Consider the following 26,125-nt stretch of genomic DNA (forward strand, 5'->3'; position numbering starts at 1 on the left):
CTGGAGAAGGAAATGGCAACCCACTCTACTATCCTTCCCTGGAAAATCCCAGGAACGGAGGAGCCTGGTAGGCTACAGTCCATGGGCTCACAAAGAGTCGGACACGACTGAGCGACTTCGTGACTTCACTTTCACTTTACTGTGTACTAAGTGCTTTACCTAAACTTCCACATTCAATCTGCATGATAATTCATGAGTTAGCTACTATTATCCATATCTTGTAAGTGTGAAATGAGTGGCTTAGAGGAACTTAATGTATTTTTCAAGGAAACAAAGGTACAAATCCAGGTTTGTGGTGCAGGAGTAGATAGGCAAACTTTTTCTTCAAGAGCGAGGTAGTAAATATTTTAGGCTGGTCAGGCCATGTAATCTCTATTGTAAATACTCAACTCTGACACGTTGAGTGTCAGCCAGAAAATATCCATAAACGGTCACTGACTTTATTACCTTCTGAGCTTTCAAATAATGCTCTTTAATATCAGTACAAAGTTCCATTGAAAGTTGGTATCTAGTGAGCAGCCAAATAAAATTTCTGCCTTAAGAAACTGAGAAATAGTAAAGACAATGTAAAGAAGAGAAAAAAGTGAATTCAACCTGTCTTTCCATAGAGAAAACATTTAACCTAATTCTCTTATAAGTTTTCCTAAGTCCTATTATTTCAGTAATATTCATATCTAATCCTATCAATTTATACATTTTAAGTGTCCTGCAACTCATAAAATATATTAAACTTTGCCATATTACTGTGTCTTCTCCTGTGTTTATCCTTTTACTTAGAAAACAATGTATTATATTTCATTCAATTTTATATTGCATATTCCTATAAGTTAATGTAAAATGTCTAGGTAGGTGATGACACTGCTGTTTAAGAGTGAACAATTACACTGAAAGGTAAAATGTCTTATAGATCATTTGGATATTTTGAAGGTTATACCCAGATGTACATCTAAACTATAAAGAGTAGATACTTATCCTTTTGTTTTTAAAATTTGAAGAAATTATTTTATTTAAAATAGAAATTTCCAATGATAAAAATGCTATTAATTTACAATGTGGCTCAGATATCTGTTTTAATTTCACTTGTTTAGTCACTCAGTTTAGTCCCTCAATCGTGTCTGACTCTTGCAACCCCATGGATTACAGCACACCAGGCTTTTCTGTCCATCAGGAACTCCTAGAGCTTGCTCAACTCATGTCCATCATATCAGTAATGCCATCGAACCATCTCATCCTCTGTCGTCCCCTTCTTGCCCTGCCTTCAATCTTTCCCAGCATCAGGGACTTTTCCAATGAGTCGGTTCTTTGCGTCAGGTGGCCAAAGTACTGGAGTTTCAGCATCAGTCCTTCCAATGAACACCCAAGACTGATCTCCTTTAGGATGGACTGGTTGGATCTCCTTGCAGTCCAAGGGACTTTCAAGAGCCTTCTCCAACACCACAGTTCAAAAGCATCAATTCTTCTGCACTTAGCTTTCCTTATACTCCAACTCTCACATCCATACATGACTACTGGAAAAACCATAGCTTTGACTAGACAGACCTTTGTTGGCAAAGTAATGTCTCTGCTTTTTAATATGATGTCTATGTTGATCATAGCTTTTCTGCCAAGGAACGAGTGTCTTTTAATTTCATGGCTGCAATCACCATCTTCAGTGATTTTGGAGCCCCTATCCCCAAATAAAGCTTGTCACTGTTTCCATTGTTTCCCCATCTATTTGCCATGAAGTGATGGGACCAGATGCCATGATCTTAGTTTTCTGAATGTTGAGTTTTAAGCCAGCTTTTTCACTCTCCTCTTTCACTTTCATCAAGAGACTCTTCAGTTCCTCTTCACTTTCTGCCATAAGGGTGGTGTCATCTGTATATCTGAGGTTATTGTTATTTATCCCAGAAATTTTGATTCCAGCTTGTTTAGTAAGTTTGCTAAAAACTGTTATTTAAAAACCAAACTTTAATAGCTACTGTATATCTAAATTGGAGAGACTTGGAGAAGACTCTTCAACTATACCTTTAATATTTTAGTTTCTAAATTTTCTAACAAAACCTTGTGATTTCAGTATTATTTTCTTTTTTAGTGCTTATGAAAATTAAAAAGAATTTATTATAGTATACTTGATTTATAATGTTGTAAAGAAGTTCAGGTATACAGTAAAGTAATTCAGTTATTCATATATATAAATGTTTATTTTTTAAACATTCTCTTCTATTATAGGTTATTATTACAAGATGTTGAGTATATCTCCCTGTGCTACACAGTAGGTCCATTTTGGTTATCTAGTTTATATATAGTAACGTGTGTATTTTAATGCCAAACTCAAATTATTATACTAAGAAAGCCAGAGAAAGACAAATTTGTGGAATCTAAAAAAAAAAAAAAGGATACAAATGAACTTATTTACAAAAGAGAAACAGACTCATAGATGTAGAAAATGAACGAGATTACCAAGTGGGGGAAGAGGGATAAATTAGAGATAAATTCAGTGCATTATTCTTAAGACTATGTATATGTGCTCAGTCATGTCTGAATCTGTGACTGTAGCCCAACAGACTCCTTTGTCCATGGAATTTTCCAAGCAAGAATACTGGAGTGGGTGGCCATTTCCTACTCCAGGCAATCTTCCCGACCCAGGGATTGAACCCACATCCTCTGCATTGGCAAGCAGATTCTTTACCACTGTGCGAAATCTACCATATTATACGTGCAGATGTTTGGAATGGGAATGGAACACAGCGATTTAAAGGAAAGAGTCTGACTTCCACAAAGTACCAAGGATAAAGTTAATTTCAGCAGAACTAGGTCCATAAAGTCAATATGACCAAGAAAATATACATTCTATAAATTGGCAATAGTCTTGGCCTTCCCACAAAAAAAGAAAAAAAAATTCAATTTAAGTAAACTTCCAAAGGAAAGAATGACCTTGAATAAATCAATTCTTTTCTAAAGCTGTGTAGTAAACACTGTGATGCTGCTGCAGTTTTTAGCCAGATTTCACAGAATTCCTGAGCAAAGTGCTCATTATTCAGTTAGGGCACAAGAAGTAATTTTGAAATTTCTTCCTGTTTTGATCTCTAAGGAAATGCTATAAAGTATTTGCTGTGAAGATGTTAAATCATGTGTAAAGGAAACAAATTTTAAAAATTATAAAAAAATTAAATTCCTCTTTTCATTTTTGCATTTCTAAGATTCATCTGTAAGTATTTAAACTTCATTTTAAATTTTGAAATATATTTTACTTTACTTTAAATGTCTTAGCTACATTGTTACTACTAGGGTATTTTTGGAAGTCTGCATTTTAATGTGCGTTAAGGTTGAATCTTATGTTTTAAAAAGGTGATGAAATTTACCCACCAATCTTGTGATAATTAACTCAGTAAGACCTCATTATCTTTATTCTATAAACTCCCAAATACACATGGTTTGACTTGTTAGTTAATAAGTACCAACACTTTTACGATTTCATATCTTGCCACAGAAACATCTGCAAAAAATTCAATGACTTTAACAATTCCTTTCTAAACAGCAATACAAACTGAAGTTTACTTTGACAAATACATCTTGTATATCATAGAAAATGTCATATTTAGTTTTATTTTTCATTTTGTAAAACTTCTCATCATTATAAATTAACAAATGTATATTTTTGTTTCCAATTAACATCTTTGCCAATTTCCCTTTTCTTTCATTAGAATTTTTATTCTTCTAATCCTCCAAACTAGTTATCTTTATTTTCTGATTTGAGTTTTGTTCTCATGTCCTACTATAAAGTGCTTTTATAATTCAATTTTAGGAGAAAGTTTCCTGAAGGATCAAAATATATCTTAGTATCTGATAAAGAGATCATGTGATTCAGTTTATTTCTTCTCAGTTGGCATTAACCTTTACTATTAGAAAGTCATGGAGTTTACAGTGCCATACATACTGTATGTCACATTTTACTTTTTAATATTAAGTAGCACGTTGGAAAATATGCTGCTATAGACTGAATTGTGTCTCTCTCTCATCCCCAAATTCATGTATTGAGCCTGAACCCCACAGTGTAACTATATTTTGGATGTAGGAGGCAATTATGGTTAAATGAAGTCCTAAGTGTGGGGCCCTACCCCAATATTATTGGTGGCCTTCTAAGAAGAGGAATAGAGAGATCTTTTTCTTTCTGCTGTGTTCTTACACAGCAAGAAGCTGGCATTTGTCAGCCATGAAAAGTGTCTTCACCTGAATTCTCCAGCTATCCCAATCTCAAACTCCAGCCTCCAAAACTGTGAGAAGATTATGGTATTTGGTTGCAGCAGCCTGAGGTGACTGACATAATACTTATACTATAGAGTCCCACAAAGCTTTATTATAGCTCTACAATGGAGTTATTGGACATTAGCCCAGGTAATAATAAAGTGACACTTTGTTTTATATTTTGCTACTATTTTTCATGTATAATCTACTTAAGGTAGCCCAGTGGTGGCTGGAATAATGGACGAGGGAAGATTCATAAACTTGTGTCCTATAGAGTGATAATATCAAATGTCATAAAACCACATCCTTGAATCTACCAACACTGTTACCAGCAATATGTGGAACCATTATCATATTACGCTTAGGTCATTTCAGTGTCCTTCCAAGAGATCACCTTGCTCACTGTCTTTACCAGATATAGTCATCTTAAATTACACTTTAAAAAATATTTAATCCTGTTCAAAAATCATCAAGGCTGAAGATTCTTCACTGTCTATGAAGTAAATTTTAATCTCAGACCCTAGCACTCATGATCCTCTGTAATCTGGGCTCAATTTAAGTTTCCTACATATAATATTAATAAATGCTCAGTAAATACTTGTCTAATAAATTTTCCATCCTCAACAGGTTCTCACTCTCCCCTGAACTTGTATTGTCATTCCTGCTTTTATGACCTTGGCTCATCCTGTAATCAACTGCCTACCCAAAATACCTGTCATAATCCTACCCATCTTAAAAGAACAAATACAAAATACATTTACTACGATCCATTTTCCAATTCCAAACCATAGGAATATTCTCTTCCTATAACTCCTCTGCCTTTTTGACCTAAATTTTTAATTCTAGCATAGTACATATTCTGTATGTAAGCATATAACCCTAGCATTAAAAAAAATATATTATTGCCTCATCTAGATTGTAAACTTCTGTAGGACTTTAATTCTTAGTACCTCAGTTCAGTTCAGTTCAGTCGCTCAGATGTGTCTGACGCTTAGTGACCCCATGGACTGCAGCACGCCAGGCCTCCCCTTCCATCACCAACTCCTGGAGTTTACTCAAATTCATATTGAGTCGGTGATGCCATCCAACCATCTCATTCTCTGTTGTCCCCTTCTCCTCCTGCCCTCAATCTTTCCCAGCATCAGGGTCTTTTCCAATGAGTCAGCTCTTTGCATCAGGTGGCCAAAGTATTGCAGTTTCAGCATCAGTCCTTCCAATGAATATTCAGGAGTGATTTCCTTTAGGATGGACTGGTTGGATCTCCTTTCGGTCCAAGGGACTTTCAAGAGTCTTCTCCAACACCACAGTTCAAAAGCATCAATTCTTCAGCACTCAGCTTTCTTTGTAGTCCAACTCTCACATCCATACATGACTACTGGAAAAACCATAGCTTTGACTAGACAGAACTTTGTTGGCAAAGTAATGTCTCCACTTTTTAATATGCTGTCTAGGTTGGTCATAACTTTTCTTCCAAGCAAGCAAGCATTTTTTAATTTCATGGCTATAGTCACCATCTGCAGTGATTTTGGAGCCTAAGAAAATAAAAGTCTGTCACTGTTTCCACTGTTTCCCCATCTATTTGCCATGAAGTGATGGGACCAGATGCCATTATTTTAGTTTTCTGAATGTTGAGTTTTAAGCCAGCTTTTTCACTCTCCTCTTTCACTTTCATCAAGAGACTCTTTAGTTCTTCTTCACTTTCTGCCAAACGGGTGGTGTCATCTGTATATCTGAGGTTATTGTTATTTCTCCCAGAAATCTTGATTTCAGCTCGTGCTTCCTCCAGCCCAGCGTTTCTCATGATGTATTCTGCATACAAGTTAAATAAGCAGGGTGACAATATACATACTCCTTTCCCTATTTGGAACCAGTCTGTTGTTCCATGTCCAGTTCTAACTGTTGCTTCCTGACATGCATATAGATTTCTCAAGAGGCAGATCAGGTGGTCTGGTATTCCCATCTCTTGAACAATTTTCCAGAGTTTGTTGTGATCCACACAGTCAAAGGCTTTTGCATAGTCAATAAAGCAGAAATAGATGTTTCTCTGGAACTCTCTTACCTTTTTGATGATCCAACGGATGTTGACAATTTGATCTCTGGTTTCTCTGCCTTTTCTAAATCCAGCTTGAGCATCTAGAAGTTCACAGTTCACGTACTGTTGAAGCCTGGAGAATTTTAAGCATCGCTTTACTAGCATGTGAGATGAGAAGAATTGTGCAGCAGTTTGAGTGTTCTTTGGCATTGCCTTTCTTTGGGATTGGAATAAAAACTGATCTTTTCCAGTCCTGTGGCCATTGCTAAGTTTTCCAAATTTGCTGGCATATTGAGTGCAGCACTTTCACAGCATCATCTTAGTACCTAGAATTCTTCATTAATCTTTCCCTGGAAACTCAGCCTGAAATAAGCTGTCTACTTTGACTAGTTCTTATTTTCTATAGACTTCATTTATCCCTAGATTATATCCAATATGTTATTTGCTATTTGCCATATATTATTATTATTACTATAGCCTTCATAGGTTCTTGCTCAGTGAAATAGAATTTAAGTTCCTTGAAGTCACAGGCTTTTATTCTTACAATGTCTAGAACTGCAGTATGTAAAAATTTGTATATAAAGAGACACAAAGGGCAAAGGACCAGAAGTCAGAAGACCTGGGTTCTAGTCCATGGTTTAGTTAACTAACCATCCATGTTGGGCAGTCTTTTAATAAACCTTTCTGGGTTATTTTTAGAGTAAGATTGTTGTGGGAGATTGTTAAGATATTTTATAGATTTATTTTCTGATATTTGGGCCACAGTTTGCCTCTTTCTATGGTGTCCAAATTGAGACACAAAGAGAAGCATCTACCTCTGAAAAGAGGATAGGAACAAAGGAGAACTCTGACATTTGGAAGCTGTCAGTGGGATATCTGAATTGAGTCAGGGTTATATAAAGGTTTGAATTCTTTCAGAGCGTATTTTTGGTTTTACTTTGCTGCTTTCCAGGTGTTGATTACTCAACTACCTGGGCAAGCCTAGTATATTAATTAGGGTTCTCCAGAGAACAGAGCCAATAGGATTATATCTATATCTATAGAAAGGGAGAAAGAGATAGAGACTGATTGATTTTAAGTAACTGGCTCCTGTGATTGCACAAGCTTGGCAAGTTTAAAATTTTTAGGTCCTTTATTGCACAAACTTGGCAAGTTTAAAATTTTTAGGTCCTTTTAGGCTGGAGACCCAGGGTAGAATTACAGGTTGGATCCAACGGCACTCTGCTGCCAGATTCCTTCTAAGGGAAGGTAAACTTTCAACTGATGGGATTGAAGCCCACCCTCATTATGGAGCTGTTGTTGCTAAGTCCTGTCCAACTCTTTGCAACCCCATGAACTGCAGCAGTCCAGGCTACCCTGTCCTTCTTTGTTTCCCAGAGTCTGCTCAAATTCATGTTCTTTGAATCAGAGGGCAATTATGGAGGGCAATTTGCTTTACTAAAAAATCACCAATTTAAATGTTAATTTCATCCAGAAAACACCTTCGTAGTACATCTAGAATAATACTTGACCTCGCCAAATTGACACATTAAACTAACCATCACACATGGATCCTGTCATTGAAGAAAATAAAGAATAATTCAGATGACTTCCACTTATTTCATTCCATGGACAGTTTATCAGTCCTCTCTTTCGTGATCTGAGAGAGAACATAAATCTAGTGCTTTCCCTTTTGTCATTCTCATCAGACTTAGTGTCCTTACTTAGAAAAAGCAGTTATGCTACAGTCATGTATCTCAAGTTAGAGAATCTATTTACATATTCTAATCCTGCCACTTCCCTGGTGGCTCAGTAGTAAAGAATCTGCTTGCAATGCAGGAGATGCAGGTTCAATCCATGGGTCAGGGAGATCCCTTGGAGAAGGAAATGGCAACCTACTCCAGTATTCTTGCCTGGAAAATCCTATGGATAGAGGAGCCTGGTAGGCTGCAGTCCATGGGGTCTCAAATAGTCGGACATGACAACGACTAAACAGCAAGAATCACCATGACCTGCCACTTGCTCACTATAAATTTTAAAAGGTCACTTACTCTAGTTGACTCTCCATTTCTTTGAAATGAAAATCAAAAGGATAAGGCAGGTTATGAGGATCACATGAAACTATATGGGAAATGGTTTTCATATGGTCTTCATATTAACTATAACCATTGTGTATTAAATAAATACTCTCTGCCCACCTTGAGTCAAAGGTTAACTTGTGTTACCCCAGAGTCAGTCAGTCACTGGCTGTGGGCTGCCTCCCTAATGGTGAGACCATAGCCTCTCAGGGGAAGAAAGTAGCCATGGGTTATCAGCCAACATAATTAACAAGTGGGGCTGGGTATACCTTCCGGTATAAAGGGAATCTAAGAACAGGGCAACAATAACCTTTAGTACAAAGGGCCAGTGGTGTTCATAAAAAGAACAGAAGCACTGCAAAGGTGTTCAGGGCTTTCTGACTCCTCAAGTCAGACTTACTAACATCTATATAGTCTTTTACATAATTCAAATGCTCTGAAAACTGCTTCTCCTTAATCTATAAAAATTAAATTCCTATGAATACTAATATCTTGTTATATGGAATTTCTCTTTCTTATATAAGTTTTATTATGTTTTGAAAACAGAACCAGAAGAGATTCTTATTTCTGTTTTGTTGATTATCTGTCAGCTGCTAAGAAACGTAAATGTGAATCAGATCAGATCAGTTGCTCAGTCGTGTCCGACTCTTTGCGACCCCATGAATCGCAGCACACCAGGCCTCCCTGTCCATCACCAACTCCCGGAGCTCACTGAGACTCACGTCCATCGAGTCAGTGATGCCATCCAGCCATCTCATCCTCTGTCGGAATAGGCTTAAGCAATTCTGTTTCTTGGAAACAGCAAGCAAACAATTGTTGGATTTATACGATAAAATTAGGTCAACAATATACTCAATTTATACTTTTGAAATGCATTCTAAGGAAAAAGTAAGTAAACAGAATAATGTACTTTCATTGTAAAACTGTAAAAAGCAACTTTTCTAGAAAGATAGGTCTGCACAAGTGGGCATTTGTATAAATAGTTAAAGGCAGATAATTCTAATAACAAGTGTATCCACTTGTTAATGAAAATTAGAGCTTTAGTTTTTTACTTTTACCTTTTAATTCTTAAGGCAAAACCAAGTGATCAATTATATTAATAATTAGCATGTTTTTATAGGGTGAATTCGTAAATAGTTGTTTCTATTAAAAGGCAGCTGCGGAAACTAGAGGATCTAATAATTGTTTTAAGAAACAGAGCCATAAAGCTTTTAAAATCGTAAAGGAGTGCCAAGGTATTCATTTAGGTGATTTAAAAATTTTCCTTCTTTGTTCTTAGTATAAATATTCTGACATCATCATCATCATTATATAATATTTATTTGTAATACTTTACAACACTTAAAGGAAACTGCTTTAAAAGTTGTGAGAAGCTGCTATGATTAATAATAAAGCAAGGGGGAAAGGACTCAATATTTTTCTTTTTCTTCTGTTTTTCTTCCTTTAGGTGGGAAAAGGAGCATCTAAAAATACTTTGCTTTCCTGGCAACAAAGGGCAAAACTGGATAAAGCTGAAATTCACAAAGTCTCAAAATGTTCTGGGCATTGGTTCCTATTTGAATTTTTAGAGTTACGTCATAACTTAAAAGACACTAGAAAAAAATGTTGTTGTTGTCTCTACTCTGAATTTAAATTGTCTCCATTTTCTTAGGATTAGGTTTGGCTACACTCAGAAAATCATGTAAACAAATACCCTCATAATCTAGAGGTGAAGAGAACTTGCATAAAACCTCAAGTGCACATTTCATAAAGCAAATATATTGATGGACTTGACAAAATTAAAGTTAAGGATTTCTATTCAAATGACAGGCATCATAGACAAAGATATCCAATATTTGACAACCTAGAAAAATATTTTTGAACTAATCAAAATTAGCAAGAGCTTAAAATCTAAAATATACTAAGAAACTTACAAATCCGTAACAAAAAGATGAGAATCACAACATAAAATAGGGATGCATGTGTGCATGCTCAGTGAATAAGTCATGTCCAACTCTTTGTGAGCTCATGCACTGTAACCTACCAGGCTCCTCTGTCCATGGGCTTTCCCAGGCAAGAATACTGGACTGGGTTGCCATTTCCCATTCCAGAGGATCTTCCTGACCAGGACTTGAACCCTTGTCTCCTGCATTGACATGTGGATTCCTTACCACTGAGCCACCAGGGAAACCTCATAAAACAGTGATTAAATTAGACAATTCCTTGAAAATCAAATATGAATTACAAATATATGAATACAAATTATTCATATATTTATATAATTGTATAATATTCATATATTTGTAAGACAAATATTTGTGTTACAAATATATGAATACAATTACAAATATATGAACACAATTATAAATATATGAATACAATTACAAATATATGAATTACAAATATATGAAGAGATTCCCAATTCTTGATTCTCAGTAGACTGGCAAAAATTAGACCTAAGCCAGTATTAAATAGACACAGGAAGATGGGTACTCTTTAAACAGTGCTGGTGGCAGGATACACTGGGTACAGACATTGCAAAGAACAATCTGGGCATACTTACTGGAAATGAAGGTGATCCAGCAATCCACTATTCCAGGGATGCATCCCAGAGGAACTTGATCCCAGGTTCATAAGGGGACAGTCACAAAGATGTTCATTGTAACTGCAAGTTAGAGGAAGCTGGGTGCCTATCACTGCTGGAAGGAATAAATAAAATGTGGTATATGTATTCGGTAAAATACATTTCAGCACTTGGAAGCAATAAACTAGTGTTTTATATAGTAGCATAGGTGAATCTCTAAATGAATGTTTATTTAGAACCAATTACTTTTATAAGTTGGACCTCAACTTAATAGTCCATTGAATATATTGTCCTCTATTGCTCTGTATTATGTCTTGCTCAGGCTTCCTCTACTAGATGTTATCTTCCTGGAAACCAAAGAGACTTCTTCGGAGCTCCCTGTTGTGCCTAGAACAGTGTTACACATGTAGGAGTATCTCAATATGAATTTGAGTTAATAGATTTTAATTTCAGATTTGGAATGATGGTGGCCGGAGATGGAGAGATGTGATCATAATTGAAGGTTTAAAAAAATTCATTCTTTTGCAGCTAGGAATTAGTTTTGAAAGTGGAGGAGAGCAGAGAATCCTGAAAGAAATGGAGTTCTTTATAGAACTAGAGGAGAAAGAAGTAGAATAATCACTTTCACACTGTGAATGGAGTAACCCTCCAATCAATGAAGGCAATAAAGTCTGCCTTACGATCTTCTTTTCTCCTTTTCTTAATGTTTTCTTGTTCAGTACTATAACTATGTCCCTGAACACATAAAACTTTTTGTTTTACTTCAGTCTAAAAATAAAACTAAATAAACTAATAAGAGCTAACTCAGAATATGGTTCTTTAGTCATTTCTCCCCAGATTTAAGAAAAAATACGTCCCTTTTGTTTTTGATGAAAATTATCATTTTCGTCATGGTTGCTAAATGTATAAATAAATTTTTATTTATTAAATTGTGGTGGGTCAGTGGGTATATAAATTGAGATTCAGAATCTCATTCAGCTGTATTCTGAAAAGGATTTGAATGAGGGCCAAAAGATATCTCTGAAAGGGGAATTGATCTTTGTGTAAGATCCAACAGGAAGTTGGAGCTTTGAAACAAGAAGATATATGTAGCTTGCTCAGCTCTTTGGAAGGTGCAAATGAGATGTGGATGGACTCCGGGGAATGGTGGTTGAAGGGAAAGTAATGTGAAGTGGAAAGAATCAGGGATATGATGTAATCAGACAAGGGTGCAGTATCTATTTCAGCTACTTAGTAGTTTTGTAATCTGGATAGAGTCAGTAAACATCTCTGAACCTTTGTTTTCTTTATTTTATGATAGGGATATGGGAAGACCTTTAATTCACACTCCTCTATGAATGTTATCATTAGCTTAAAAGATCACTGGCAAGATAAAAAAAATTATGAATGATAAAAGATTTGGAACATAGAGGAGAGACTGAGCTTTGTTCATTTTAATGACTGGCTCGAAATGAAAAGGACCTGAAGCACAGTAGGTACTCAACAAATATTTGTTAAATGAATATGTCACAGAAAAATGGAGTAGATCAAGAAAAAGAAAAGCCAGAAGAGTGCATTAAGACCAAAGAGAATTTTGGGCCAGGCACGTAGGAGGCAGAGGAAGGAAAGGCAGATAAGAAATTGTCTTCTTCACCCAGGGGTCAAAACCAGGGAAAGCTGAAGAAGCCAGGGTAGATAAGAGTGTTGAGAGAACATTACTCCTAAAGATTGGCAGGCACATTTTAGAGAGTTAAGATTCACAGTAGCTATACCTACACAAATACACCTTGAATAACCAATCTGAATTATCTGAATTTACATTTAAGTAATTAGAAAGCAAGATGAGGAGGAGGTGAGGAGTCATGAAATCATCCATTACAGGTGGAATCAGACAGACTAGAATTTAAATCCAAGTTAATGTAGCTCAGCTGGTAAAGAATCCGCCTGCAATGCAGGAGAATCTGGTTCTATTTCTGGGTCGGGAGGATCTGGTGGAGAAGGTAATGGCTACCCATTCCAGTATTTTGGTCTGGAGAATTCCATGGGGTCACAAGAGTCAGACACGACTGAGCAACTTTCACTTTCACCATTCACTAAGAGCATAAATATTAGCAAAAATTTCATCTCTGAGACTTCTAGAAATTCAAGAATTCTAAAAGATGAAAATTATATCTACTTTGTAGAGTTGTTTTGAAGATTAGATAAGTGTCTATATGAAAAGGACCTAAAACATGCCTGATATAATTTTTCAAAATCATTACTATTACCATTATTATTGTTTTTACTGTAGCAGATGTTGTTACTGTATTGTTGTTACTGTAGCAGTTATACCCAATAGGGTGTGTATCAGCCAATTCCATTTGTGACTTGACTTCAGTTCAAGAACTTGTGATTTGTAAAGTAAGTAAGTTTTTTCTCTATTTTGGGGCTTTTTCCAATGGTGGTTTTTCCTTTTTAGTGCTCGTTTAAAGCACTCCCATTCCCCACCCCTCCCGATTCTAACTTTAGTCTTAGCAGCACCAAAGGACCTTTCCCCACTCACTCCCCGGTGACTAAATGGCAGGCAAGGCTGTGAGCTGGCCAATTAGGCCTAGGATCTCAAATCTCAGAGGAATCAAAGAACCAGAGCAGAACTAGGGGGAGGGGAGGAGTTGAGACAGGCATGTCTCAAGAGTCCATATCAGAGATAGAGATAGACTGCACCACATTCACACATACTAAAATCACCTTCCCCAAAAGAGATGGTGTAGTCCTCAGGTGCTTGTTCGTGTCTGCGTGCTAAGTTGCTTCAGTTGTGTCCAACTCTTTGCCACCTGTATTGCTGATCCTGTTCCTGCACTGGTTGTCTCTCTGTTCACACTGTTTGCACTGTTTGCTGAACCCAGGGTAGGCAAGGGGCCAGCTGAGGCTGGAAGGAGACTCGAGGAGCCATGGAACTGCAGACAGGTTTATTCTCGCCTGTCTGGCACGGTAGCCATATCACAGTCTCTCTCCTGGCTGACTCAGCAGCCATAGCAACAGCCACAACATAACCATAATGAAGCCATAACAGAGTCATAACATAACCTCATGTAACATAACCATGACGTTTCTCCAATGTAGCCCCAGTGCAGCAGCAACCAGGGCTTTCATGTTGAAGCTCGCACAGGCCCACCACACAAAGTAGCCCAAAGTGAGTACCTCCTGAAGCAAACGCGCAGTGCTATATGTGATTTCGGCTGTTACATAATCATGCAAAACCATTGTTTATAGAACATGGGTGAGAAGGCCCTGAGAACATGGGGCGAGAGAGCCTAACTGGCACCATCTTGTTAATTTCCCACACCACCCTATGGACTGTAGCCTGCCAGGCTCCTCTGTCCATGGGATTCTCCAGGCATGAATACTGGAGTGGGTTGCTGTGCCCTGCTCCAAGAGATCTTCCAGACCCAGGGATCGAATCAGAGTCTCTTATGTCTCCTGCTTGGCAGTTGGGTTCTTTACCACTAGCACCACCTGGGAAGCCCCATGTACTCAGATTACTCCATTATAAGGCATTCTTGGATGGAGAATAGAACTTTTGCTTCATAAAGGCTTCTGGTTTGTAAGTTACATACTTTTATAAGCAGACAAACTTTAGATATGATGTCAACATTTTGCAACTGAACGGAGTAATAGGAGAAGGAGAAGGCAATGGCACCCAACTCCAGTACTCTTGCCTGGAAAATCCCATGGACGGAGAAGCCTGGTAGCCTCCAGTCCATGGGGTCGCTAAGAGTCAGACACGACTGAGCGACTTCACTTTCATGCATTGGAGAAGGAAATGGCAACCTACTCCAGTGTTCTTGCCTGGAGAATCCCAGGGACGGAGGAGCCTGGTGGGCTGCCGTCTATGGGGCCGCACAGAGTCAGATACGACTGAAGCGACTCAGCAGCAGCATGTAAGATTTGTTACGGAAATTACACTAATACTGACAAATTGCCAAGACGTATACTAGAGTTAGCCAATGAGATGGCTTATTACCGCTAAATCAAATTTTCAAAGACATTTAGTTCTGGGGAAATGTGTTAGATTGTTAAGCAGAGGTTTTAGCTAGTTTTGCAGTTACCTTCATCCCAAGAGGTTTTGACAGAAACAGGCTTCCATCTGTCATATATAGATTAGTTTCGCCCCTAAACTCCCTGATCAAACCTAGTTTTATGTACCTCCTCAGTTGGGGCGCCGACCGACTACTTTAGTTCCAAGTCTGGGGCCCGGGAAGGCCAAAAGTAGCCGAAGAGGAAGGCAGCTCTGGGTTTCACTTTAATTTTCGGCCCAAGCTTTTCTGCTGAGGAAATTGTTTCTGAGGGCCGAGAGAAATCTCAGTTCTACAATTCCAGATAGAAAGTACGATTTCTGTAGGAAAACGGTCCGAAGAATCACATATCCGTGTGTGCAGAGAAAAGTTTAGGAAATACACTCCGGTGAAATGTGACTACACAGCGGGGAATGGAGAGGGTGCTGCTCAAGAGTGTGTAAGACGCGGGGTTTGTTTGCGTGTTTGCTTCAAGTCCTCAGAGAGGGATAGATGGCAATTCAGAATTGCACTTGATTGAGGGACTGCTGATGGGAACCCTGAGGTGCTGAGATATTCTAAACAAAAGGCTAAGACGTGAGAAAAACAAGGCGAGAGTCGAACAAAGGCCGCCGTACGGCGGCAAGATACAACCGAATGCGGTGCAGACTCACCGGAGAAGCGCTACTGAAGCGCGGACGTGGGCTGCCTCCGCGCATCGGCGGCAGGAGGCGGGCCACCTCGAGGCCCCGCCCCTTCGTAACTCCCCGCCCCTCCCGCGCCGGACCAATGGGAGCTCGGAATATTAGCAGGTGGGAGGCGCGGCCGGGTTGCTACAGCCGGAGCTGGGCGGCGGCGGTGGCGGGTGCAGCTCAAGGAGTCTGGTGGATCTCGAAGCGTTGGCGCAATGGAGGGACTGGAAGGTGAGGAGAAGAAAGGATGTGGGCGGGGCGCCTGGGGGTCGGGTGGCGGGGGAAGGGTCTACCCTGGACCTCCGTACCGGGGAGGCAAGGGCAGATTCCATAGCGGTGGACCCCGCCGCTCCTTCGGAGGCTGGGATGATTGGGCTCTCTGCAGCCCCAGACACTGTCGAGCTGATGATCCTTAGGCTGCCCCTCCTCAAACGGTTTATACTTGATGCGCTCCCCCGCCCTACCCCACGAGCCTGATCTGCCTCTGGTAAACGCCTGCAAATCCCTTCCTACCATTTTCTGGTCTGCCTCACTACCTGAGTGTCCTATTGGTAATAACAGCCTCTGACCAAATTTTATTTTCCTTGCAAAGTGGACTCTCCATTCATGTCTGCCGCCTCCCTACCGCCAGCCTTTGCTGGAGCCCCGGGGTGTGTCTCCAGCCTTGAACTGCTGATACTTTCCTTGGCCACTTTGCTTGGTTTCCCTAGGTAACCGTTTTTCCATTTCTGCAGCATCTTTTATGGGAAGGGTGCCGAGAGCATCTCCCGAGGAAGTGTCACTGGCCAGTTTTAGAGCCAGGACAATAGGTTAACAGAAGGGTTTAAGGGTTTATTCAAGAGAACTCTGTAAGGAAAAGCCAACATTGATTCTTTATCTTTGGGTTTATCTTTGTGCTGTAGCAGGACGCCAGATTTTGCTTTGTTCCCAATTCTTTTCACTTGTCTGTTCTCTTTACCTGTGTTATCCTGGTGTAATACAGCATTCGCTTAAAGACAACAAAGAAAAAAAAGAAAACAGCATTAGCAACAGCGGTTTCAAGATTCCTTTTCAAATTGTGCTTAATCCTTCTGAAGAAGAATAACCCTAACACAACGGAGGGATACTGTTGCAATGATTTAGCTTTTTTTCCTCCTCTTAATTTACATAGATTCAGGTGGAATTAATAAACAGAGGCATTGAGCTCTGTGTATTGTTGTATGCTGGAGAGTAAATTATTTTAAGTTGTGTTATGAAAAGAAAAGTAATAACTGATAACTTTCTGCAGTGACCTAGTCTCACCAAAAAGCAAATACAGTAATGAATATGATATTATTTCATTCTCTTGCTCCTAGGTGATGCTCTCATACTAACCACCTTGAGGATCATAGATAATCGAGACCTGTGATGATTTTCTGTTTGTGTGCAGCTGCAGTGTACTATAACAAATGAAGTTCTTGTTCTTTGCTAATTTATTTTAGGCAGATCACTCAAAAGTTTCCATGAAGTAGGAATTGTAATGATATTCCTTACTCAGGTGTTTTTGTTTAGAGAACTCCTGGAGACAGCTTATTTTTTTTTTTAATGAATTTTCAAACATATGGTATTTTAGCATAGGATCATGGGTCCTGCATTTCTCATGAAGTTATTTTAATACACATACAGTGCTTTAGAATGGTTTTTCTGAAGCTTTATTTTTCTATTATTTTATTTAGCATTTGTAATTGAGGCAAAGATCTTCATCTGACTTTTCATTTGTTTATGCTAAGCATCTAAAACAATGTCTGACACAAAGTAGGTGTTCATTAAATATTTGTTAGATAAATGACTTTGTCCATGAGAGGCCGTGGGGATGCAGGAAAAAATAAAAAGTCAAAGCGCTCTTCTCACTGAGCCTACATTTTAGTGATTCTTATGTTTTAGCAGTGCTGATATTACTTTTGAAATCTTAACCACGAATGCTTTTAAAATACAATGAAAACCTATTATGATACTCAATTACATGGGTGAAGAAAAACATGAATTCTGCTGTAATATGTTATGTTATCATGGGTGTTTGTTTTAGGAGTCCAGCTTGTGATGTTTCATGTTAAACAGTACTTCTTTACTCATTTAATTTTTTTTAACAAAATTAAGTTGCTGTCATTAACAATGTTGTGTGTTAATTATAATGAATTAGGTTACAATGTATGAAATTATTCTTTTTCTAGGGCAAAACAGTTGAATATTGGTAATTTCAAATGGTAATAAAAATTTTTATTTTAATAAAATAAAAGCTCTCAGAGACTTTTCTTGAAGTTAGTGCCTTTCTTTTTCTCCTCCTCCTTTTAAAAATTTAGCCCTTGTTGAGTCATACTTTATAAAGAAGAACTTTGAGTCTTAATGAGGAATTCATTAATTCATTCCTCTGTGACTTTGTTTAATAAACAGTGATACATTGGTACAGTGAAAGATAGAGTTTTTCCCTATTGGAAATTAAAATCTAGCATATCAAAGGTGTCTAATGAACCTCATATTTCAGTATTCAGTAGAAAACCTTTGAGAATTTGCTTAATACATACCATGTGTGCTTGTGTGGTTAGTTACTCAGACATGTCTGACTCTTTGCGACCCCATGGACCGTAACCTGCCAGGCTCTGTCTAAGAAATTCTTCAGGCAAGAGTACTGGAGTGGATTGCCATTGCCTTCTCCAGGGGATCTTCCCGACCCAGGGATCAAACCCCAGTCTCCTGGATTGCAGAAGGATTCTTTACCATAGTAATTGAGCAAATACACTATTGCTTGGCATTAAATTAAAAGGAATTAAACCCATGTTTTTTATTGAAGCCAGTTAGAAGACTAAACTTGATTGTAAAATCAGAAAACATATGGAGTCCTGAAAAATTTTATTGAAGATTATCATATTCTTGGGGCTTCCCTGGTAACTCAGCTAGTAAAGAATCTGCCTGCAATGCAGAAGACCCCAGTCCGATCCCTGAGTTGGGAAGATCCCCTGGAGAAGGTATAGGCTACCCACTCCAGTATTCTTGGTCTTCCCAGGTGGTTCAGATGGTAGAGAATCCAGGTGCAATGAAGGAGACCTGGGTTTGATCCCTGGGTTGGGAAGATCCCATGGGGAAGGGAACAGCTACTCACTCCAGTATTATGCTTGGAGAATTACATAGACAGAGGAGCCTGGCAGGCTACAGTCCATGGGGTCTCAAGAGTCTGACACAACTTAGCGACTAAACCACCACCATGCACTATAGGTATGTCTAAAGGAAATAAAAGTAGTTCTAGACCTGGAAAAGTTCAATCTCTTTTAAGCTTTTCATCTGTAAAATGGAGAGAGGACAAACCCTAAGCAGGTTTTATCCGTATGTATTGTCATTCCTTTCATAATATGTTGATAAGTCATTATTAACAATTGTGACAGATCTTCCTGCCTAGTCCTCTTTTGGACTGCTAAAATTAGTAGGCCTTAGGGTATTGCCCTCTAAAACTTGATTAAAGTTTGATTGCTCTTTTCTAATGTAGCTCTTGATGTAGTTGAAGAAAGCCACGCTGTCCCTTTAGGGGTTTTTGTTCGTTTTCCCCTAATCTAAGCACTGGTTTAACTGATAATTAATTCATCATCTTTACTAATTTATCTCGATTCATTTTTGGGGGGGGGGTACTGACTTTGATGCCATATTATTTTAATAGCCAATGTATTGGACAGATGTGTGCTTGGATCCTTACTTTGTTTCTTTTTAGCTTTGGAGCTAATACACTCCAATCTACCTGAACTATATTAAGTATTAAATGATGTAACATATATTAAGCATTTGGCAAACTGCCTAGTACATAGGAGACCCCCTTTAGTGTTTGTTTATTGGATGGATAAAAATCCCAGGAAGTGTGCTAGAACCTTAAGAGTAGTTCAGTGTAGGTAAAACATAGCAGACTTGGAAGGGGTTGTGGGCAATCTCACTACATAATTGTGGCAGCAGAATAGACTGGAGAAGGGAGAGGCTGGAAATGTGTATATGTGATAAAGATTTGAACTAAGGCAAAAGCAGCAGAAATTAAAAAGGGGAGATAGGTAGAGAAATTTCGGTGATGGAGAGATGAAATAGAACTGCTGGATGTGGGAGGGAAGAGGAATCAAGGATAAAGCAGTTTTGTAGCTTGGACTAAAACGTAATACTATCTTTAACCAAGAGAAGGACAAGTTTGGAAGATGAGGTAATGATTTTGGCTTTAGAAATGTTGTATTTGTATAGTACTCGGGGCATATCTGGTGGAAAAGTTTTATAGCTGCCTGTAAATATCTATCTGGAGTTTTTAGTAGTCATTAGCTTATTAGTGACAGAAAATAGGTATGTTTGCTCAGCGAAGCTATATTTAACAAGATGAAGAAAAAAACTTGGGGGGAACTGATGCTTTAAGGTTGAGCAGGAAAGGAAACTAGAGTAGGGGGCAGTCTTTAAAAAGGCTTAAAAATTGTCAAGAAAGGGAAGAGGGGAGAATGAATATTTACTGAGTATGCTGGAAAAAGCCTGTAGCACTTGGTATTCTTAGAGACCTAGGTACTAACCAGTTGCAACCCTGCTGGCTTATGAAATCCGAAACACTTGGACTTAGGAGAAAGAAATATCACTGACGCTAAGAGAGAAAGGGCTTTAAAGGTAGAAGGGATTGGTCAGCAGAGTCTTATGATATAGGAAGGTCAAGTAAGGTGAGGATTCAAGAGGCATTTCAGTTTGACAATTAACAGATTAATGGTAATCAGTTGCTTCTGTCTCTTAAGGTCTTTGTCTCCTTATTGAAGAAACTACCTGATCGTATCTGCTTCCCAGACACGCACATAATATTATGACTGTCTTCTCTCTCTTTACTCTGTTCTGTTTTTCTGTCGTTGCACTGTGCTTTTCACTAAAAAACATTTTATAAACAGTGTTAGTGGCTCAGTCGTATCTGACTCTTTGCGACCTCATGGACTGTAGCCTGCCAGGCTCCTCTGTTCTTGGGATTCTCCAGGCAAGAATACTGGAGTGGGTAGCCATTCCCTTCTCCAGGGGATCTTCCTGACCCAAGAATGGAACCTGTGTCTCCCACATTGCAGGTGATTCTTTACCATCTGAACCAAGCCCGTATAAACAGGTAAATATATAAAATGTCAGGTAGTGAAAAAAAGTGATTCCCCCCCCCCAAAGAGTAGAAGCTTGGTAAGATCAGGGTCTTTGATTCATCTTGTTTGCCTAATTTCATCCCTCTTTTCATCCTATTTTCATATTTCATCCTGTTTTCATCCATTTCATACTGAATTTCATTTGGTTTGCCTAATTGCTAGAACAGTTCCTGTCTCATGGTAGGTGCTCAATAAGTACTTGTTGAATCAACATACGTGTCTATTTTAATACAGTGTTTAGTCCTGATAAAGCTTGCCTGTATTTCAGATTGGGAGTGAATGAAAGGTAGAGAGGAGTTAGTAAATGTAAGCCAGTGTTTCAAAAAATATGCTACTCAGGATATTGGTCCTAAATAACTTCTAGGCACAGAAAGGATTTCTGTTGGGGAAATAACGCATACTAAATCTCTTCTCTCTCAAGACTGAGTAAGTTCTACTCTAAGAAAACCTATTTGTTTAGCATTTTCCAAACATTTAACCATAAGCAAAGGATTTGAGGGTGATTGGTAGAAGTAGTGGAAATGACTAGTCAAGTTCAGAATGGATAGGAATGGAAGTACCGCTAGGAATGGCTTATCAAGAAAATGCAAGTCACTCTGAGATCAAGAAAGTGACCAAGAGGTAGATTGTAGAAGCCTGTCGTTAGAGCTCTTGTGTATTTTAAGAGTCCAGAGGTGGAGCTTTCTAAGTTGTTTTAGCAGTGGTTGTTTTTCCTGGAGTGCAGGTCACTAAAGTGAAGGAAGGGTGAAGACTGTGTGCTGAGTAGGTTAAGGGTGACTGTGAAATATTGAAATCTAGGATGAGCTGAAAGACGAATAGCTTACGAGATATTAGAGATCATTGACCTGGAAGTAATTCAATTTTAAAAAAGGGTTGTAGGGGGAAAGTAGGAAAACAGCTACCATGTGCTTCAAAAGAGAGGTTTATTGAGATCTTTTTTTCCTAACATTTATATTGGAGTATCGCTGATTAACAGTGTTATGATAGTTTCAAGTGGATAGCAAACAGCCTCAACCATACAGCTTTTGCCACTCAGGAGAGAGTAGTAGAGTTTGCCTCATGCCCTGGAGAGTAGTATTTTTTATTTTATTGCTTGTGAAGCATTTTTATGTATAACATCTCAGTTGATCCTCTTGAATTTTAAGGTAGATTGAGCAGATATTATCTTCATTTAACAGATATTAAACTTGAGGCTACCTATGTGACTACTCATACATTTTCTTATAGTTCATTTAGTGAAAACTTTTCCAACAAGGAGAGAGACATGTTCTTTGCTCAAGGTCCTCGCAGATTCTCAATTCTGTGTATAGACAAGTGGAAGTCACTTCCTCGACATCTTGCAGTTGGTCAGTCGGTTTAATCATTCTTATTTATGACCAACTTTCTTTTTTAAATATAACATCAGTAAGGGAGGTGTCTTATTATCCATATACTTTTAAGGTAGATTTTATTAAATATGCTTTATTTATTATGGTGTATTAGAGTTAGAAGGGGTGCTCCTAGGTCATTTAATCTAATATCCTTATTTTATATAAGAGGAATTGTGAACCTTAGAGAGGTTTACTATCTTGCCCAGCAAGTCATAGTTCTAAGTGACAGAGCTGAGACTTGACTTAGATAATATGAGACAGAGTCCAGTGCTTTTTCTGTTGTAAAGAATATTAGAACATTGCCATTAGGACAAATTGTGGCTTCGTGTTCTTGCTCCAGTGTTCTTGCCTGGAGAATCCCAGGGACAGGGGAGCCTGGTGGGCTGCCATCTATGGGGTCACACAGAGTCAGACACGACTGAAGTGACTTAGCAGTAGCAGCAGCAGCAGTGGCTTCATGACTAAAGCCTAAGCTGCTTATCATGACCTGTTGTAGACATTCTTTCCAGGGGATGTTGATGCCAACACACGTGACATACTTTGTGGATTATAGGGCTATGCTGTATAAGAGAAAACTAAATTTATATATCTATTTATTTTGAATAACGTAATGACTTTTAATTTTTTCTTGTTTTTGGAAATAATTTAAAATGTTTTCTCTGTAATGGTATTTCCTCTTTTTTATGCCTTTGGTGATAATAATTTTCTTTTTCTTTAAATACAATTTGAACATGTTTGATGACTTGTAGGAATTAATCCCAGGAGTTGATTTTATGGTAGTATTCTTGTTGCTGTTATATTAAGTTTTAAGCTTTTGTATTAAAAAAAGAAAAAATGGAAGAGGATTTGGTTCTTAGATACAGAACCAGAGAAGTAAAGCGTGTAGACTGTTGGCTTTATCAAGCAGTGATTGTATGTCTCTACCCTTGTGTCACTATTGCTTGGTACATGCTTGGCAAGTAGTAGGGACTCAAGTAGGCACTCACATTATTTCCACGTGTTAACTGATTTTTCTTAACAGTTAATTTTCAAAAGATTTTGTTTTGTTATCTATTTAACAAGGAAATACTAAAATATACTTTGAAGCAAGTAACATGTGGTACTATTCAGCATTTTATATTGATACCTTTTTAAATCACTGTTTGGAATTTGAAGGAAGACATGAAAACTATAAATAGGCAAGTAGTATGTGGTATCACTTTGACAGTCATTATGAAGACATTCTGATCTTCATGTATCTAATGGATTCAGCTGCCAGCAACTGCCTCAGCTTTCTGGATAATTAATGGAATTAAGTGATCCAGATAAATGAAGTTGCTTTGATATCCCTAAATAACCTAGTCTTTGGTATTGGAAAGGACAAATCAGGCAAAGCTTAGCTATGCTTTTGTACTGTTCACAGCTTAACTGCCACCATCCAGGCATTGACTTCCACCTGAAATGACAAATAGTTACTCTCTGCCACTGAAATAGGGCAGAGGGACACCTGGAGTATGCAAGAACAAAGCATTCTTCTGTTACTGTTTGATTGTGTTCCCACCAATGTCTGTTTTGATTCTCCTGATAAGTTTTCTGTGGACTCAATAAATGCCTTGCAACAACATATATATGAAGTCAATAACTGTAATTTTATCATGAGTTTGTCACTTCTAAAAGATAGTAGTTTTCTGATAAAAGTTTTAACCATCAGTAAAATCAGTTCAGTCTCTCAGTCATGCCTGACTCTTTGCAACCCCATGGACTGCAGCACACCAGGCTTCCCTGTCCATCACCAGCTCTTGGAGTTTGCTCAGACTCATGTCGTCCATCGACTTGGTGATGCCATCCAACTGTCTTATCCCCTGCCGTCCCCTTCTTCTCCCGCCTTCAAGTCTTTCCCAGCATCAGGGTTTTTTACCAGTGAGTCAGTTATTTGCATCAGGTGGCTAGAGTATTGGCGTTTCAGCTTCAGCATCAGTCCTTGCAATGAATATTCAGGACTGATTTCCTTTATGATTGACTGGTTTAATTTCCTTGCTGTCCAAGGGAATCTCCAAGAGTCTTCTCCAACACTACAGTTCAAAAGCATCAGTTCTTCAGCGCTCAGCTTTCTTTATGGTCCAACTTTCACATCCATACCTGACTACTGGAAAAACCATAGCTTTGACTAGATGGATCTTTGTTGGCAAAGTAATGTCTCTGCTTTTTAATATGCTGTCTAGGTTGGCCATAGCTTTTCTTCCAAGGAGCAAGCATCTTTTAATTTCATGGCTATAGTCACCATCTGCAGTGTTTTGGAGCCCCCCAAAATAAAGTCTATCAGTGTTTCCATTGTTTGCCCATCTGTTTGCCATGAAATGATGGAAGCAGATGCCATGATCTTAGTTTTTTGAATGTTGAGTTTTAACCCAGCTTTTTCACTCTCCTCTTTCACTTTCATCAAGAGGCTCTTTAGTTCTTCTTTGCTTTCTGCCATAAGGGTGGTGTCATCTGTGTATTTGAGGTTATTGATATTTCTCCTGGCAATCTTGATTCCAGCTTGTGCTTCATCCAGCCCGGTGTTTCGCATGATGTAAATACGAAACATATAAGTTAAACGTAGACTGTAGACTGCATGTAAGTTAAATAAGCATGGTGACAATATACAACCTTGATGTATTCCTTTCCCAATGTATTCAGCAGAAAATATGATAAGGATACTATGTCATCTTAATGAAAATTACAGGTATAGAAGTAAATTTAGGTGTGGTATTTGGCTAGAAAATAAAATGACAAATTGACTTAGTTTTGTAGATTCCAAAGAATGCAGTGTGTGTGTATGTGTGTCTATGATGAAATTTGTAGTGTGAAAGTTCATGAAAGATGCATTAGGGTAACTTGATTTTGTGAAAATTGCAGAAACTTCTTTATTTAATGAATTGTGTCAGATTCATTAATGTCAGATTATCTCAATCTGCTGGTCCAGTGAATCTTAATATTATGTGTATGAAAAAATCAACAATTCACATAATGCATAGTAACTAGGTGATCTTTTCCTTAAAGCATAATACTTCTGTGGTTGGTAGGGACAACATTCTTTTTATTCGAGACTCCCTAATCATATTAGGAAGCCACCTCACTAATCTTCACTATTATTTCTTCCTATTTTTTTTTTTTTTTTTTAGTTTAAAACCATTATATTGTGGAAAACTAGACATAACATAAAATTTACAGTTTTAACCGTTTTTAAGTGTACAACTGAGTTGTATTAAGTACATTCACATTGCTGTGCAGCCATCATCACTATCCATCCCCAGAATGGCTTCATCATCCAAATTGTAGCATCTGTTTTCATCTTATTTTCCTTCCAGTTTTGTTTATGTAATTGACATAGAGCACTTGTATAAGGGATACAGGATAATGATTTGACTTACATACATCATAAAATGATTACCACAGTAAATTTAGTGAACATCTCTCGTCTTACATAGATACAAAATAAAAGGAAAAGAACAAGTTTTTTTTTTCTTCTGGTGAGAAACTCCCAGGATCCAATCTCTTAAATTTGGTATACAATATAGAACTGTTAATTATCTTTATCATATTATCCATTACATCCCTAGTACTTACTTATGACTGGAGATTTATACTTTCTGATGACCTTCATCCAGCTTCCCACCTTCCTTCGTCCTCAGTTCTGGTAACCATGCATCTGATCTCTTTTTCTATGAGTTTCTTTGGGAAGTATAAAGTACTGGGAAGTATAAAGACTATAAAACTATTTCTGTTCCTGGTGCAAGAGTATAGTGATTTGATGCTTCTCTACATTTCAAAATGATCACCATGGTAAGTTTAGTTACCGTCTGTCATCATGCAAGATATTACAGTATTACCGACCGTATCTCCCATACTGTACATTTCATACCTGTGACTGATTTATTTTGTAACTTAAGAGTTTGTATGCTTTAATTTCTCTCACCTATTTCCCGCCCCACCTCACCACCTCCCACCCCCGAAACCATCTATTTGTTTTTTGTGTCTATGACTATGTTTGTTTTGTAAGTTTGTTCATTTGTTTTGT

General features: G+C 38.0%; 1 protein-coding gene and 1 long non-coding RNA gene across 3 annotated transcripts in view; one reads left to right on the forward strand and one right to left on the reverse strand.

The window, feature by feature from the left end:
- LOC132342204 (uncharacterized) overlaps positions 1-15,678 on the reverse strand; it is a 55,965-nt gene extending 40,287 nt beyond the window's left edge. The window contains exons 1-2 of the long non-coding RNA XR_009490501.1: positions 15,567-15,678; positions 10,859-10,994 (exon numbers count right to left, since the gene is read on the reverse strand). This is a non-coding gene — a long non-coding RNA (uncharacterized lncRNA). The remainder of the gene's footprint in view (positions 1-10,858; positions 10,995-15,566) is intronic.
- A 35-nt stretch (positions 15,679-15,713) lies between these two features.
- Positions 15,714-26,125, forward strand: part of ZC2HC1A (zinc finger C2HC-type containing 1A) — a 65,910-nt gene continuing 55,498 nt past the window's right edge. The window contains exon 1 of one of the 2 annotated variants that reach the window (XM_059893230.1): positions 15,714-15,815. In XM_059893230.1, coding sequence (XP_059749213.1) covers positions 15,800-15,815 — 16 coding nt within the window. In that variant the 5' untranslated portion in view covers positions 15,714-15,799. 2 annotated transcript variants of the gene reach the window in all.

This window comes from Bos taurus, chromosome 14 (genome assembly GCF_002263795.3).
Source record: "Bos taurus isolate L1 Dominette 01449 registration number 42190680 breed Hereford chromosome 14, ARS-UCD2.0, whole genome shotgun sequence".
Taxonomy (NCBI): Eukaryota; Metazoa; Chordata; class Mammalia; order Artiodactyla; family Bovidae; genus Bos; species Bos taurus.